Below are 17782 nucleotides of genomic sequence, written 5' to 3'. Positions count from 1 at the left end.
ATTGCTGACCACTGATAATTTTTGCCTATTCACTGCTTAGAAAGGAACATCCAAAACTTGGATAATCCTTATATATCAAGCCTCCTTTTGAAGGGAACACATCCCTCTGTGTGTGTGAAAGATTAATACCAATCAATCACGGAAGAAAATGTTTTCAGTGCATAGGCCCCTTGGCACATAGTTTTTCAATAGTAATTTCATGTAGCCAAGCAAACAATAAGGATCAACCCTGACAGAATTCAAGAGTGCTCAGCTTTATTATTTAGAAATAGCAGCATTGTGTATGCTTGTAGTAATGTGATTCTAATATGTGGTTTAAAAACCAGAGAGATAATGAAACTCCTCTATCTGACCTAAAAATGGAACTGTTAGTACTGAATTTTAGTCTGACAAAATGCAAGTTGCAAAATACAGACCATCCATTAAGAATGAGCCTTTTTTTCCTTGGTCTTCTAGAAATTTGAACAGAAGTTTTTTTCAGCAGCGTGAGGAATTGCCACTGATTATAGCAGGCTAATGACAAGTTTCTCCTGAAATGCCATGGAAAGCAAGTGATGGGATTCGTGTGGATTTCTGTAACATCCCTTGAATACCAAAAACTTGTGTCCACTCAAATCCCCGGCCCTGCTGGCTTAACTGGACAGAGACAGAGGTCCATGAAATGAGGTTGATATATTACAGCTGAAATTCAGCTCCAGTGTCTCCAGTTCAGTGATCCATTTCATAGTAGGCCTGTTCCATTTTTGTTATCTCTGTGCCAGCTCTCCTTCTCTAGCTAGAATTGTATCTGCTGCAGGGTTTACAACTTGGAGGAGAGCATGTGTGGGGGAGAAAAGATGCGGTGCCAGTTTCAGCTTTATTTACAAGGTTTGTTACAAGAGCAGATTTCGTCAGTGTATTTTAAACTAGCACTGGCTTGGTGCAAGATTCTATGAACAAACTCGGATTAACTTCCCTGGCTGGGGTTCAGGCTCTTCTGGGGACTGCAGGAAGAGTTTGCTGGTAGAGGGCTGCAGGACCGAACTGCCCTTGCAGCTCTTTCACTGACTGCTCGTGCAGTGATGGGGATGAACATTTATTTCGTGTGTAGTGATAGGACAAGCTGGGCCAAAGTTGGTTATTTTGTCAAAGGCCAAAGTTGGTTATTTTGTCAAATCTCAAAGCTGTTACAGGAGGAGTTTCTGAGCACAAGCTCCTGATGCTGATTCCATAGCAGTATCAATATACATTCATTAATTGTCCTTGCTGGACCCTTTCTCAGAAGGTCCTTTGGGAGCCCCACACCTAATTACTTTCACAGAAAGCACCTGATAAAGCAGATTAGCACAGCTTTGTCCTCATCTGCTACTTAGATGTTCTAAAACTTGTAGAAACGCTGCTTTTTTGTTCCAGTAGTAACAAAAGAATCGCACCTCATAGGAAGGTTTCTGTCTGGCTGTGAAATTTGTAAGATGCTATCACTGCACTTCTTATATATTAGGTTTAGTATAATCGATTAATTAAATGTACAGGGGGGTCAGTTTGCCTGCACAAGCCTGTGTGGGGACAGCTTCTTGGCTCGTGTGTGGCATCGGGCTCTGGCTGTCTCTGCTGCACTCTGGGCAGAGGTGCAGGGGCAGCATCCTCTGCTCTGTATTGAACGTTCATTCACCTGAACCCGGGCTCTGGGAGAACCTGCTGGTTCCCTTTCCCTGCTGCCTGCCTCTGAGCAGGTTATTTGCCTCTCTCCCCGAGCCTGGTGTCTCTCTGGGCATGAAGAGCTGTTCCTATTTGCGTCTGTTCACGTCAGCCCTGTTAATTGTTGTCTTTGCATCTCAAAAGCAGCTGAGCAGCATCATCCAGCATAATCCATTTCATGGGTGTGTATCTTCAGCCTTATCACCGTGCCACAGTCCTGACAGCAACTCTTACAGCTGCCTCGTTCCAGCCTCTCGTGGAGTTACAGTGGCTGGATGTGGTTAGGAAAAGAGACCCCCAGAACAAGGTGGAGAGCTCAGCCAAGGCAGGTTCACTCAGCAGCCACAGAGTCTCCAAGAGGAGAACTCCAGACCCGGCTCTGAGAGCTGCCCGAGGGAAAGAGCTCTGCTTTTCCACCTGTAGGATGACCTTTTCAGGGAGCAGAAGTTGAAAACCTTTCAAGCACACGTAGTGACCTTTGCTGTGCTCCTTATGTAAGAGAATCAGGGTCTCGTTGATGCTGTGAGGCCCGGGGGCGGGGGGGATGGATGAAGGGGTTGGGTGGTGCAGGGGCTGGGATCCTGTCATTAAGTGCATTTTTCTGAGTCATTATTCTGCAAACCTTTGCTAGACTGCTGTTTAAGCGCCATTTACTGCGAATGTGGTGACAATGGCAGGGGTAAGTCACAGGCAGTAACTATAACAACCCGGGGCTCGGCGCAGGAGCAAATTGCTCTGTTTACATGGGGAGAGCCACCTCGCTCCAGAGGATGCTGCAGAGCACAGCAGAGATCAGCAGCGATGTGCTCCAGCAGATGGGCTTCTTTTTAGGGTTATCTCCAACCGAGGTCTGTGGGCTATTTTGAGATCTTAGCATTTCTCATCAAATCTGTGCTGCCCAGTCCAGACAACAGGGAATGGTGTGGCCAGCAGGAGCAGGGAGAGAGCATCCTGCCCCTGTCCCTGGTACTGGTGAGGCCAAACCCTGAGTGCTGTGCCCAGCTCTGGCCCCTCAGTTTGGGAAGGACTTTGGGACACTGAGCACATCCAGAGGGGACAACGAGGCTGGAGAGGGGCTGGGAACACAAACCCTGAGAGGAACCCCTGAGGGAGCTGGGGCTGCTCAGCCTGGAGAAAAGGAGACCCAGGGCTGCCCCCATCACTCTGCCCAGCTCCTGAAAGGTGCCTGTGCTCAGCTGGGGCTGGGCTCTTTCTGCAGCAGCACTGACACAGCCAGAGCACACAGCCTCAAGCTGCACCAAGGGAAATACAGGGTGGATATCAGGAAAAGGTTTTTACAGGAAGGGTGATAAAATTCTGGAATGGCTGCCCAGGGAGGTGGTGGAGTCTCCATCCCTGGGTGTGTTTAACAAAGCCTGGATGTGGCACTGGGTGCCACGGTTTGGTTGAGGTGTTGGGGCTGGTGTGGACTCCGTGATCTTTAAGTTCTCTTCCAACCTGGTGATTCTGTGAATTCTGTGAACTTAGAGCTGTTCTTTTGGTACTGAGCTGTGGCTCTGCTGGTGGAGCTGGGGAGGAGGCTTCACCAGTTACAGGCAGGACAATGCTAATAAAATTACAGCTGTCTTGACAGATGCTGTTGGCTGTGGGAGATGTTTGGGTCAGCGAGAAAGTCATCATGGTGCAACCATGGGAAGAGCATAGAGATATTCTGATCTGCTTCACTCCCAGCAGAGAGTAAAGCCCAGGCTTGAACGACCCATCCTCCTCTTCAGTAACCAAAGGGCTTTCCTAATTTTGTGATTTTTACAGGTTATCTTGTAATTTCCAAGGATTGCATAATTTACTCCAATTACTCCTCAAAGCTTTTTATAAACCATAGCTCTCTTTGATCAGTCACACAGCTGGTCCCTTAAACCATAGCATAGCTTGTTTTTTCCCAAACTCATGGCAGGCATTTGGAAACCAAGCAACCTATTCATGAATATTAAGAGGAACAACAAAACAAACTAATATTCCTGGAACCTGGAGGGTGTGCAAGTGTTGCTTTTCCTGCAGAGGTTTGTAGTCAGCAAACATGCATTTTTCAGGAAATAAAAGTGAGCCTAGTCTGGTGCTGTGATAGTTATTGTTTGATTTTCTGGGCACTGCAGAGGCTGATGTTGTACTGCATAGGGGCAGAGGAGGAATATAGGTGTACTTGGCATGGCAGTCCATCCTGAGTGATGAGTGTGATGTTATTTAAATAAGACAACAAACCACAGAATAACCATCAGAAAGAGCAGGGGTAGGTTTGAAATAGCAAAACTGAGCACCTGCAGATGCAGTATTGACTTTGGGCCAGGCTTTTCTCTTTGGGGGTGGAAATGTTAAAATGCAAAGTTGTCTGTGCATGGGATAGGTCCAGTAAATGCAATGGCAAAACAAGGCAGTAGGCACACAGCAAAACTAGAGATCTGGCTGGCATCCTATGGGGTTGAAATTAACAGGGAACTTCAAATTATTGGGTTTTTTCCTTAATTCAGAACTACTGTATGAGCAAGGGAACATATATATGAAGCCTGTTGAATGAATTCTCCTTCCCTGTAAAATCTTCTGTCTCTCAGCCTATTTGATCTTTTTGAGTTTTGCTGTTTGTTTTTTCCCCTAAAAGTGCTATCAGATGGTTATTTTTGCTATACAAACATCCATACAATGAGTTTTGCTTTCAGCCAAGCTGGAGGCTGCACCTAACTTTCGCCAGCAAAGAGCAGGAAATTCATGTCTGAAAACTCCCATTTCCCCCTGCATTTGATTCACCCTCAATTTACCAGTAATAGCTGTATTTCCTGACACTTGGAAACCTGTTGAAATCAGTACAAATTTTCCAGATGAGGCGTTCAGGGGCCCGTTTTTTGGAGCTGCTGGTGTGAATTGTGTGTGGAGTGGTGGCAGCAGCCCCCTGAAGGTGCGTCAGAGCTCTCAGATCTTGCCTGCCTCTCTGCCCTCCTGCCGGGGCTGTGCTTGCAGCACTCCAGACACGCTCTCTGCTGCCTGCTGAGCCCTCCTTCCTCCTTTAAGGAGCTGTAATCAGTCATCTGAATGGCTCCAGGTCCACGAGCACCTCCACGGTGGCCGTTTTCTTCACAACAATCAGAGCTGACATCAGCTGTTTGCATGAGGAGGGTACCAGCGTCTCTCTCTGCTATCTGGCAAACTTAGCAATTTGCTCTCGTGGCAGATGGCTCCAAATTAAGCTGGTTCACAGATGGGACTACAAATGCAATTCCTCAATGATGAGAATAAAAAGAAAAAAGGGATCTGAGGGTTTATGGCTGTGATTTGGTTTGTTCTGATGGTCCTTCTGAATCAATGCCATCCGTATGTATTCCAAAAGAAGGAGTTTGCAGGTACAGCCTCTGGAAGAGTATGGCTGGGAAGAGGAAACTACAGAGAATAAAAGGCAAGTTTTCAGTCTTAGCTGCTAATCATCAGATTAATAGAAGATTACTGCACTAGGTAGTGTTAGTGAACCTAAAATTTGACCTCAAAAATCCTCTTTTAGGTGAGCTGATGAGTGAAAATCCACCTTAATCTTTGTTCAGATCCCACAGATGAACAGCCTAGAGACAGACAGCTTTTTGTGAAACAGAAAATAAAGGTTGCATTAAACTATTTTATTCTTGCCCAAATCTAATAATTTTCTTGAGACAATGTGATTTAGCCTAATTTCCCTGCTGACACAGGGTTTTTGTCCTGTGTGCAGAAACCAGTGCAAAGTTTAGCCCTTACCACTGACAGCCCTTGATTTTGGACTTGCTGGTACAAGCTCTTTGCCAGCCCTGTGCTACCATTTAAGTCAAAAGAAACAGTTTGGTTCTCAAAAATCTCACAATATAAAATCTAGATTATGCAGGCAGATGGAAAGAGGAGAGGTTCAGGAATCTGTATCAAGGAATTCTGTGGCAGTTCTGAATGGTGGCTGTGGAGCACTGGAACACAGAGGGAAACAGGCTGATGGGTGTGACTCAAAGCAGTCATATCCACGTTAACAGGAGGGTCCAAAGTGAAAAGGAAAGGCAGAACCTGGTTAGAAACACTCCTGGGCAAGAGGAGGTTCTGAAGAGTAGAACCAGTGAAGAGAAATACGGCCACAAGTTCTCAGTGTGGGAATATTTGAAAGGAACAATAAGGAAGAAGGATCATGTCTGAAAACAGAGAAGCAGCTTCAAAGCCTAATGGCTCCATTAGCACCCAAGCTTTTCATTATTTTTATTGATGCAGTAATAATTCACAGTTATAGTTAACATGCCTTTGACACTGGTGGCTGCCTTCAAAATGAATTCCATCTAATTAAACTAAACAACAGAGGAATCAAGGATCACTTCAGCTAATGATTACATTTAACTGGGAAATTCTTTCCTCCCTCCCCATTGCCTCAGTCCCCAGATAATCTTAAATCTAGGTGAAAAAGAACTGGGTGAAACCTCTCCTGGACTCAGGAGATGAAGGCAGTGACAGATACCAGATTTCTCACAGTGCCAATAAGGCGCTGGCTCCTTCTCCTGGGTCAGCATAAACTCTGTCATTATTTCCTAGGATGCTGGTGGGGGTCAAGCCAAGAACTGTATCACAGCATGCACAGACATGCCATGCTCGTAATTGAACACACAGACAGGTGAGAAGTCAGGAATTATCCAAGATGCTTCCCAGAGAATTGTCTTTACTGATCTGTAGGAGGGTTCTTAGCACTTGCCTGCTCTGGGCACACTGTACAGTGAATTTTCAGTCAGGTGTGATGGGTTCTCAGGATTCAGCTGGGTGGATGAACTATTATAGGGGGAAAAATTATTTTTTTTCTTTGTTCTTCTACACAAATGAACTTGTGGGCTTTCTGTAGATGTGTTGATTAAGGAGCTTCATTTCAAAAAGCCATATTATCTACCCAGCATCCATGGATGTGCCTACTGCACCCACCTCCCTTTGCTCCTAAGCCCCCATTACAGCATCCCCTGACATCACCCAACACGTGTTTGCCTCTGCTCTGTCTGAAACCCCAAACCCAGAGGTTTGACATGGCTGTTTAGATTCCCTGGTACAGATTTGTGGGAGACTCTTCCTGGTGCAATAGTTATAACATTTTTTCCAAGGGAAGCTTCTCTCTGTGGGAAGAGTGAATGTCACAAATTGCAGGCTCCTGCAAAACAAAGCTCTGGGGTCTATAAAGATCTGTGAAGAACTGCAGAGCAGCTTAGCATGAGTCCCTCAGCCTTACCTGGCTGTTGAACAGAGCTGTGCTGGGCTGGCAAAGTCACATTTATGGCTTGTTTATCCCTGTAGGAGCAGTGTTTTGCTGTCCCATGGCAAAATACAGCCTGGTGGGGCAGCGCTTTGGTGGCAGTGGTGGTGGAATATCAAAGAGGCATTGACTGGGAGCAGTATTTCTTGTCTCTGAATTGCTGCAGTGAGGGAACGCTGTGATCCAAGGTCTTTGCTCTGTCATTGCCTTGGGAGGATGCTGGAAAACTGCTGAGAGGCTCAGGGCCATGTGATTTGTTGGTGTTTAGTTCATGGCAGTGAGAGAGGGCTGGTGTGCTCCAAGTACTCCTCAGGCAGGAGAGGATGAGGCAGTGCCAGGCTCTGCAGCATCAGGGGCACAGCATTACCTGGAGGCTTTTGACTTCCTAGCACTGGGGATATCAGAGGGAGTCACTGACAGAGTGGGAATAAAGGAAAGATCACAACCATACAGATCTTTTTTCTCTCCTGTGCAAGCCCCTGCCACCTGTCTAGGTTGTCATTTCTTTGCTGTTGCAAATTCTGGGGTCTTTTCAGAAGCCACAGCATCTTCTTGGTTGGTAAAACAACAGTGCCAATGATGCCTTGTGAGGGCTGACCTAGAACAGAGGCTGGACAGAATTAAAGAATAAAGCAGGGATTTATTAAAAGGCCTCAGTGGATGCACCTTGGGCAGCACAAGAGCCCAGCCAGGGCTGCACCCAAGATGAACCAAAATGGTCACAAAATGCACGAGCGTTCCCGGAGTCCGTCACTGGGATCAGTTCTGCTCCATTTGCATATTGGAGTTAATTGTCCCATTCCAGCTTTAGCCCATGCAGTCCCACCCTGCTTGTTTTTCTCTCTCCAGCCCACGGTGTTTGTGCTCTTGGGGCTGAGATTTGGATCATTTGTCCTTGGTGCCCAGCTGGAGCAGGAATTGTTTTGTCTCCTGCTCTGCGCACAGAGCTCACCATGCCCTCATGTGAAGCCCAGACCCACACACCAAAGCAGCACAGAACCTGAGAAATAGAAAAGCCAAACCTGAGGCATCACCAAAAGCACAGCTTAGTAGTCAGAATGGGGAATAATGAAGCTCCTGGTCTGTGAGCATCAGGATTTGTGTTCTGGGCAGCATCAGGCAGCGCTGGGCTGGCACCAGGTGCAGTAACTCACTCCTTCCCTGACACTGTCTCATGATCCAATCTGATCTAATTTTTTTTCTAAAGGAATGTGATTGAATATGAATGCAACCCAAGGGAAAAAACCTCCCTCTTCAAGCCCTGTCAGCAACTTATTACCTCACCTAAACTTAATGAAACATCTCTCATCCACGCAAGGTGATAAATTACAGGAAGAAGGGATGTTTTATGTACAAAGATTATATAAAAGGCTGTAGATAGCATGATTATTAACCTATATTAGCACATCTTGTCCTTGTTACCACTAAGAATAGATAATACAGAGACCAAGAAAAATGAATCAAAAAGCTGGACAGCTCTCCCTCCCAGAATAAAGCCTGAAAAATATTAGGAAAATAGTAACCATAATAAAATAAAGATTACCTTGAAGACAGAGCCTGCAAATTTCCAGATAACCATGGTCTGTCTTTGTTTCAGTTGTGTTTGGGGTCAGGGGAAAGCTTATCCATAAAATGAAAAAATATCTCAGATGTAGCAACATTCCAAGGTCCTTAGAGCAGTTAAGAAATTTATAGGACTGAATTAAGTAAACTCTTTAATAAAATTCGTTTCAAAGCTTAAAAACAGCATTAAAAATAAAGAATAAACCCTAATAACTTTTACTCAGAAGAGCTGCTCCTATCACAGAGTAACTCTTAAAATGGTAATGAAGAAGGGTGGAAAAAGCCCAAACAAACAGCATTTTGTGTTTCCAAACAAGGGGGAAAAAATACCAATGATCAGGAACAAGCCAGCAAGTCTGCCTGTCCAGTCTTGAGGAGACATTCAGTTCACTCCCATGTCAGTAATTCTGGACTTAACCTGTGTTGGTGTCACAGTCTCAGGAAAAAGCTCCAGCAAGCAGCCAGGGAATCTCTGCATTTTGGGAAGATCCAGAATATTGAATTTGTGGTAGACCCATAACAGGCTGTGAGCCAGGGGCCAATGTCGCTTGGGCCACTTCAGCAGCTTCATTATTGTCTGGATTTGTGACAGTCCTGGACTTTTGTGCCATGTTTGTTCTGCCTGGAGGAGTGTCCCCACTCAGTGAGCCCCAGACCATGCAGGGGTGTGATGGAGCCACGGTTCCCTGGAGATAACATCATTTAATGCGTGATAAATCAGGATAAAATATGTGATAAATTAGGACTGCAACAGGCTTGTAAAACATTCCTGCACAGAGGAGAAGCCATGGCCAGGAGAGGCTGCAGCTCCTCGTGGCACAGCACCTCTCTGAGCAGGGTGGGCACTCCCAGCCCATCTCCCTGCTGCAGTCAGTGGCTCTGAAGTGCATCAAGGCACAGGAATTCAGGGCAAAGTGAGCTCAGGTTGCACTCCAGCTCAGCACAAGAGGTTCAAACACGAGGTAACTCTTGTCAGTGTCCCTCTGTGACTCGCAGAGTCAGCCACAGTGACTGCACTCTGCATTCCTTCATCATCAAGTGCCTCATCTCATCTGCACGTGTAGGGAAAGGAGAGGGCTCAGGAGAGAGACACAGAGAGAGAGGCACAGAGAGAGAGGCACACAGAGAGACAGAGACAGACAGACAGACACACACACACACACACACACACAGAGACACACACACAAACAGACAAACAGACACAGACACACACACAGATAGACACACAGACACACACAGAAACACACCTATCACCAACCTGGGGCTATGTACAAATCACCAACAGGACAGGATTGCTAGGAACGCGCCTTGAGCTGTTTTATTTTCCAGCATCAGTCTCGTTCCATGGTTATGACAATGGGAAGATGCCAGCAGCTCACATCCCAGGCAGCAGACCAAGAACTTAATGTTACAACTCACTTTAAAAGGTTTTTGACCAATCACACAAAGCAAAAGCACATTGGCAGTAGTTTCATCCAACCACTATAAGCACACATACCTTTGGTTAAAACAATGCTTGCTTATTTCAAATACAATACCTGCTTATAAACCTTAAAGCACAATGCACAGAGCTCCATTATTAAGCTTAGAACTTCCTAATACCTCTCTAGATAAACTTTTCTGCAGCTTAAGGAGTTATTCTAGACGAGCGTTAATACACAGACCATTGTTCTATTTGTCCTTGCTTTTCTACTTTTTACATAATTTTTCTACTGACCTATCTCATGGCTACTGCTTGGCTCCAATCACAGTTCTGTTGTCTCTGAGGCCTGCCTTTTGCAGCTTTCCCAAAACCCTCTGATTTTATGGATTCACACACACACACACAGAGAGGGGGCTCTGGCTGCAGGAACTTGCCACAGCCATTAAAATGCATATTTGCAAAACCCTTCCCTCATGAAGGCTCCTCTCCAAGTCCCTCTTTTTTTTTAATCCCTAGCAGAAGTTATTATGTGGCATCAGCCACAAATGGTGACATCTTTTGACAATCTTTGTGGCTGTGCTGCGTTCCTGCACACATGGCTGAGCACAGGCTCTGATGCAGTTCTGCCACTGCCAAGTGCACTGGGGTTCAGTTCAGCCCTGAGAACGAATCCCCTGGGCCCACCTCCATTTTTAAACACATGGATAAGAAGCCAAATTAAAACTGGAAGAATCTAGAGCAGGTCTGTCAGTATTTTACCTCTGTTTACTGGTGGTAGAGAAGGATATTTGGTTATACAGATATCCCAGATCTACTTTTTCATATTCTTTCGTGCATTACATTAATTAACAATTATTAGCAGTTCTGTGATTCTATAGCATGTCTTTTTTTAATTCAGAGATACCTATTTTAGTGTTAATGTGCACCATCTGGTAACCTTGTATCAGCATTTGGCTTGCTGCAAGGCACTAAAAGGTACTCATTGTCACTGTTCTGCAGTATCAGTCTGAGGAGCAGAGATTTTATTTGGCTTTACAGGCGCATTTGTAAGTCACTGAGGAGATTTTAGACCAGGAAGAGCCTTTTCTTCAGCTGTACTGGAATCAGTGGAACACTTCAATGACAGCAGATTTTACATCTACAACAAAGATTGTGAATAACCACTACCAAAGCCCTTAAACTACATGACTTTTTTAGATAGCACTTTGTGTTGTTCATTGTATTTCATTAACCAAATTACATCATTTCAGTCAATGAATTGCTCTTGAGAGAAAAAAAACCCCACAAACTCCCTATTAATATAAATTCTGGCATCACTCTGATACTAGACACCACTGAATCACCTAAAATAAATGCTGAAATTTATTCAGCCATGTACCACCTTCCCAAGGTCCTACATAAGGTTGCTTCCAGTGCCTAAAGGGAGCTTCCAAGAAGGCTGGATTATATTTGTAGCTTTCCACAAGTTCGTGTTGGCAATGAGAAAATCTTCTATAAAACACAGCTGAGTCAAAAAGCTATACAAGCTGAAAATAATGCAGATTAATGTATTTACAGATTAATGTATTTACAGTTTATCACGGTTATACTTACAATTTATTGCACTGATCCAGGGGAGATGATGGTTTATGAAATGCAGATGGCTTGAAAAGAAGGCAATTCCAAGTGTTACAGATAAAAGTACCGTGAGTTATTTACAGACAAAATATTATTATCCATAAAAGGCAAAAGATACATTTCCATTCATCTGTTAGTTTGGCTGAGGAGAATGTTTTTGAGCTGCATCTCCTCAGTTTTCCCATTTCTTGCAGCGTGGTTCCCATTGCTGAGCAGTCTTGGAGCACTTGAGGCTGGGTTGCTTTTACACAACACTAAACCAGAGGAGCTGCTCCAGGGACAGATACCAAACTAGATTAAATTTAAAGTAAAACTCCTAAAAGACCTACAAAAAGGCCACCAGATCTTCAGTGCTAGCTTCTTTCTTTTTTTTTTCCCTTCTGCAGTTTAATTCCTCTTACACTGTACTCCTGACTAAGAGCAGAGATTCCTGCTCTCTTTCTATCCAGAGCTCCTTTCCAGCAGTGCACTATTTTTGCTGGAAAACTTATTTTTCCATTCAGAGGAGAGCTTAGCTGTACTGAGCAGCACTTTTGTGTGAGCTAATCCTTCTTCTTTAATGAATTAAGCTTGTTTCTTCACCCTCCTTTTCAAATAAAGGGGATTTTTCACTCGCTGCAGCATCTTTCAGAGCAGCAGTGGTACAGGGGTAAGCAGGACCTTATGAGGATTAAATCTAGGCAGATGATAACAAGCATTCAGTCACTTGTTGTCAACAGTAGCATTAATTTCTCAAATGGAAAGAACAAAGATGAAATGCAGACAAGGTGTTCGCTCCTGTGCAGGTGGTGGCACTAAAGTTCTGAAGGACTGGGGTTAGCAGCTGGTGTCAGGTGATGAGGTGAACGGAAAAGAATTTTGTTTTTCAGGTCACAATGAAAGTAACCCTGGAAGAGCTCAGCAGAGCCCTTGGGGTAGAATAAATTATTCCTCTTCTGCTTCCATCACTGCAGGTTAGCCCAAGACACAGGAGAAGGTGATCTAAACATGAACTCAGCTGGGCAGAGCATCACAGGAGGAGCATCAGTGCTGTTGTAATCTCTGCTGCCCCTCCAGTGACAGAACACAGCCCTTGAGCAAAGGCTTTGCGTAGCCACAGCTTTGAAACAGATAGTTTGTGATGCAGGTTATCAAAAAACACTGTGTGAGAAGACAACAAAAATATTTATCACAAGACAGGCAATTTTGGGCCAATCCATGGCCTTTGGGTCAGGCAGACACAGAACAGAGGCTGCTCAGCCCCTGGTCACACTGTCCCTGCTCTGTGTTGTGCTGGTTTGCTTTGCTGCTCAGAAATAACTCCTGTGACTGGAGCCCTGCACTGTTCTGCTCCTCGGAGCCTCTGTGTGCCTGCACCACCATTTCCCTCTTCATCCCTTAATTTAAAGTTCTGTGAGGTGCCCAGGAGAGCACACCTTCCCTACAACTGCTCCAGTCCTCACGAGGCAGTGCTCTGATTTGGGGCTGAGGGTTTGTGATCCCAGCCAGAATAAGGATGAGACATCACTTCATTCCATCCCAAACCATTCTGAGTGGCCCAGATCCATATTTAGACAGCCTGTGGAGCAGACAGGATTAGCACTATCCCCACCTGTAACATCACTACCTTCTCCTCCAGTGCCCGTTTCATATTCTGAGCAACATGAATTCCTCATCTGTGTAAAGCTGAAAATCCTTCTCGCAGCCCTGGGTACAATAACTTCCATATAGAAAAACAAGATTAAACCTGACAGTAATAGAAGTGATAGAGGAGGAAAAGTGTTCTTCCTTTGAGGCACAGGCTCTGAATACAGCAGCCAGTCACTGATTGAAAAGGGGCAGGAAGAAAGATAAATGCAGTTATAGTCAAGCATCAGGTCTTGAAAAAAAAAAAAGCTTCTAAGAAAGAGAAAAAAAGAAAACCCCACACCTTTCTCTTGACATTTAAGAAACTACATAAACAAGCTAAGCAAAGGGAAAGGAAGAGAGAGCAAGACCTTACACAGAGAGCTGCTTTCAGCCATTTGTTACTGGATATCTTAAAATACATCTATCCAACCTTGCTAAGAGCCACCAAGCCCTCCATGACCTACAGCAAATCCTCAGCACTGCTGTCTCTCCCTCCTGCCTCGGTGGGCACCAGCCTGCTTAGCAAAGCCTCTCCACACCCAGGAGCCTGCAGGCTGCCAGGGATTAAACTCGTCATGTGCCACATCTGGGGCAGCAGATTTGTTCCCCAAAATGCCTGCAGGCTGCCCGGGATTTAACTCATCATGTGCCACAGCCAGGGGAGCAGATTTGTTCCCCAAAATGCCTGCAGGCTCCTGTGACTGCCCTGACAGTGTGGTGAGCACCTTTGGGAGTGTGTTGTGTGCTGGCACACTGTTATATGTAAGGATTTATTGATCAGCTTTGGTTCCTGAGTGCTCTGCAGGCTCTTAACTCCCAGGAAACTGAGATTCGGAGCCTGGAGGTCTTATCACCAGCCTTAGGTGTGTCCTGCAGAGGGATTTCTTGCCTCACACTCCTCCATCACTGCTTTGCTCTTGGATTTAGGCAGGCTGAGGAACATTTCCTGCCATTAGGACTCTGGCAGCAGGATGTGCCAGGGCAGGAGTGGTGGGCACGGGGAGAGCACGGTGGGCTCTCTGTGGGCACAGTGGGCACTGATTAACACACCACATTGAATCACCTAAAATAAATGCTGAAATTTATTCAGCCATGTACCACCTTCCTGATGAGCCTGGAGGTCTCATCACCAGCCTTAGGTGTGTCCTGCAGATTTCTTGCCTCACACTCCTCCACCACTGCTTTGCTCTTGGATTTAGGCAGGCTGAGGAACATTTCCTGCCATTAGGACTCTTTGGCAGCAGCTCCTCCAAGACATCTCTGATATTTGCCAAGGGAGCAGACCCCCTGTTCCCTCAGCCCAGCTGTGCCCCCTGGAGCAGCAGGATGTGCCAGGGCAGGAGCGGTGGGCACGGGGAGAGCAGTGTTGGGCACTGATTAACACACAACAAAGAGAGCTGCCTGCCTGCAAATGGAAACACACTGGGTGCTTGCATGAACAGCATTCCCAGCTAATTTTACACTCTACATATAGTAATAAGACACAACAGGGTGTGCATTAAGCTCATCCTTTGAGAAGTGCAGCAGTAGCTGGATAATGCACACCCTGGAGTGGCTTATTTGTAGTGGACTATGGCTCATTAATTTTACATTTAATTTTTTTCAAATCCGTTCTAAAAAAACCTACGAGTCTATTCTGAGGGCGGTTAAGTAATGTATCCTTACACTGAAAAATATTTTCAAATAAAAACAGTAGGCAAAAGTGAAGAAGAGTTTTGCCCAGCTGCAGACCAGGGTTTGGTGTGTGCAGGACCTGCTTTGAGCAGGTTCTTGGCTTGCTGATGCAGATATATAGTGCAGTAATGGAGTAGTGGTAGTTATGGAGATCTATTCAGTGTTCACTCTTTTCTAGACTTTTCTTTCTTTTTGTGTAATTGCCTGGGCCTTTTTTTCTTCCTTTTTTCCCCCCCTTTTTTTTTTTTTTTTTTTTTTTTTTTTTGTTGGTTTTTTTTTGTTTGTTTGTTTGTTTTCGTTTGGTTTTTTTCTTCTTTTTTTGTTTCTGTTTTTTTGTTTTTTGTTTTTCTGTTTGATGTGTGAATGTATGAGCCCATACCCATTTCAGACCAGATTCACATTTGGATGGGGGTGGAACTGACTTTTACACCAGACTGGGAAGGAGTGCTCAGGAGGCAGATTTCCAGGATTGGGGAGGAAAATGGTTTTGCCAGAATAGCAGTGTGTGGCTAAGCCTGCCTCCAGCAGCATTTACAGCACAGAGGGTGCCATAAAACCCATTTTGTTATGGTGTCACTCCCAAAGTATGAATGAGGGACCTCTGAATCCTACTGCTCCACGTGAGATGTGACTTTCCCCTGGTGGTTTATCCCTCCACGCAGGTTCCAACGCTGATGATGGACACCCAGTTTTCAGAGTTCACTCCAGATATCACCCCCATCATGCTGGCGGCTCACACCAACAACTACGAGATCATCAAACTGCTTGTCCAAAGGCGGGTGACGATCCCACGCCCGCACCAGATCAGGTGCAACTGTGTGGAGTGTGTCTCCAGCTCTGAGGTGGACAGCCTGAGGCACTCCAGGTCGAGGCTGAACATCTACAAGGCCTTAGCCAGCCCTTCGTTGATTGCCTTATCGAGCGAGGATCCCATCCTGACCGCCTTCCGCCTGGGCTGGGAGCTGAAGGAGCTGAGCAAGGTGGAAAATGAGTTCAAGGCTGAGTATGAAGAGCTGTCCCAGCAGTGCAAGCGTTTTGCTAAGGACCTTTTGGACCAAGCACGGAGCTCCCGGGAGCTGGAGATCATTCTCAATCACAGGGACGATCAGAGCGAGGAGCTGGATCCCCAAAAGTGTCACGATTTGGCAAAGCTGAAGGTAGCAATAAAGTATCACCAGAAAGAGGTAAGAGTCACCTAAATGTGAAGGTATTGGGTGAAAGAATTCATTTCTTGAGTTGCTCTGGGTTTGTTCAGTGCTGGCTCGCAGGTGGGATTTTTTGATGTGCACAGGGTTTGGTCACAAACCAGGAGGCTCAGGGCACCTTGGTGACAGCTTGAATCTAATGACAATTGAGGGTAACAGGACTGGGACTTGCTGCAGTGGGCTGTGGCTTCTACAACATCAGTAATTTCTGTCTCTAAGCCACTTGAATCCCAGCTCATTGTGCCCCTGCAAAGAACAGCCTCCAGACATTCCCAGGTCTGCTCGCTCTGAAAGCTTTTCCCAGTGGCTGCTTTTGTACAGGAACCCAGAGCTAGAAGGGGCTGCCTGGCTCCTGAAGACTGGCTCCCTCAAGCAGGGCAGGAAATAATACAGCACAGAATTCATTTCCTGCAGCCCCACCAAGCACTTCCAGGCACCCATTCAGCTCTAACCCGAAAGGCCCAGAGATGTGACAGCAGCTAAAGAGAGCAGGAGAGGCTGGGGGCACTCCCAGAGTCCCAGGTCTCCAAATTACCAGCAGTCTTGTGAAAACACTCACGTGGTGCAATTGTTTATTCACACCTGTGACACCTCTTGATCCTCAGTCCTTGACCCATCTCTGTTTTAGGAACTGAGAAGCAATTCCCAGAAATTCAAATTCCTACCCCAAGTTCCAGAGAGGGAAGCCACGCTTCAGCTAAAGGGCACAGAGCCTTTCAGAAGCCCTCAGATCCACAGATTTATAAATTGATTCAATAAAGGCCACAAACCCCAGGAGAATGCTGACAGCAGTTTCATTAGTTGGCTCTGGGTTTCCTTTCTCTTTCCAAATCCAGACAGAATTTAGGAGATGATAAATTGCTGTTGGCCAGTGATGTTCCAGGTTATCTGAAGGAGGAATTCAACTGAATTTCAATGTGCATTACATTCTTCTGTGTCTGGAGGGTCACCTGAGTGGCAGAAGATCCTGCCACATTCCTCTTTTCAGTGTCTTCCCCACATCCAACCCTGACCCAGAGTGGTGTGATCCATTTCACCTCCCTGAAGGGCTGAGAGCTGAAAAATGCAGATTTCCTTTCACGTTCTGCCCCCCAGTGCCAGCCCCTCCATGCAATAAGCTGGAGCCAAATCCTCAAACTTCCTGAGATCCATCACTTGGCAGCTCCCTGCTCTTGCTGGGCTGCTCTGGGGGAATGTCAGCTCGCTGGTGTCATGTCAGGTTGGTTTTTTGCTCTGTGACAGGCTTGGGTAACACCACAAGTGCCCTAGGGACGTGGACAAGCAGTGAAGAGTTACTCTGGAGAAGGGCAGATCAGGTAATCAGGTCAATGTTCATTGGATCTGAGAAGGAGCAGAGATTCTGCTTCTGGTTTTGCACTGGCCTGGCAGGCACAAGCTCCAGATCACCCCAGTGCTCCTGTGTGCAGGTCCTTGCTGGTCCCACTGTGCCACTGGTGACATCCAGGTGTCAATCTGTGCCTGCTCTTGTTTTGTGTTCACACTCAGGAGCTGCAAGTCTGAAGCAGCTTCACTGCGTTTGAAACGTGGTGCTGAACAGTGCTGGAGCTTTTTTAATTTTAAATTTTTTAATCGTTGCCTGCTTTCTTGACAGTTTTTATCTTTTCTTTTTTTTTTAAGGCGTATTTGACTGAATTCCAAGCATATGGACAAATTCCATGTTTTGTGACATATTCATGACAGTTCCAGCCTAAAAATGATAGCAAATACACTCTGTGTTGCCAGCTAAAGTCAGTGCTGTTTTCAGGTGGAATACTG

General features: G+C 45.7%; 1 protein-coding gene across 1 annotated transcript in view; it reads left to right on the top strand.

Annotated features, from left to right (window-relative positions):
- The window catches only part of TRPC5 (transient receptor potential cation channel subfamily C member 5), a 99394-nt gene that overhangs the window by 31883 nt on the left and 49729 nt on the right, over positions 1-17782 (top strand). Inside the window, exon 3 of the mRNA XM_030967598.1 lies at positions 15464-15985. Within this exon, the coding sequence (XP_030823458.1) occupies positions 15464-15985 (522 nt within the window). The remainder of the gene's footprint in view (positions 1-15463; positions 15986-17782) is intronic.

Source organism: Camarhynchus parvulus, chromosome 4A (assembly GCF_901933205.1).
Source record: "Camarhynchus parvulus chromosome 4A, STF_HiC, whole genome shotgun sequence".
Classification (NCBI taxonomy): domain Eukaryota; kingdom Metazoa; phylum Chordata; class Aves; order Passeriformes; family Thraupidae; genus Camarhynchus; species Camarhynchus parvulus.
The sequence above is the reverse complement of the archived record's forward strand: the minus strand, read 5'-3'. Positions and strand labels throughout refer to the sequence as shown.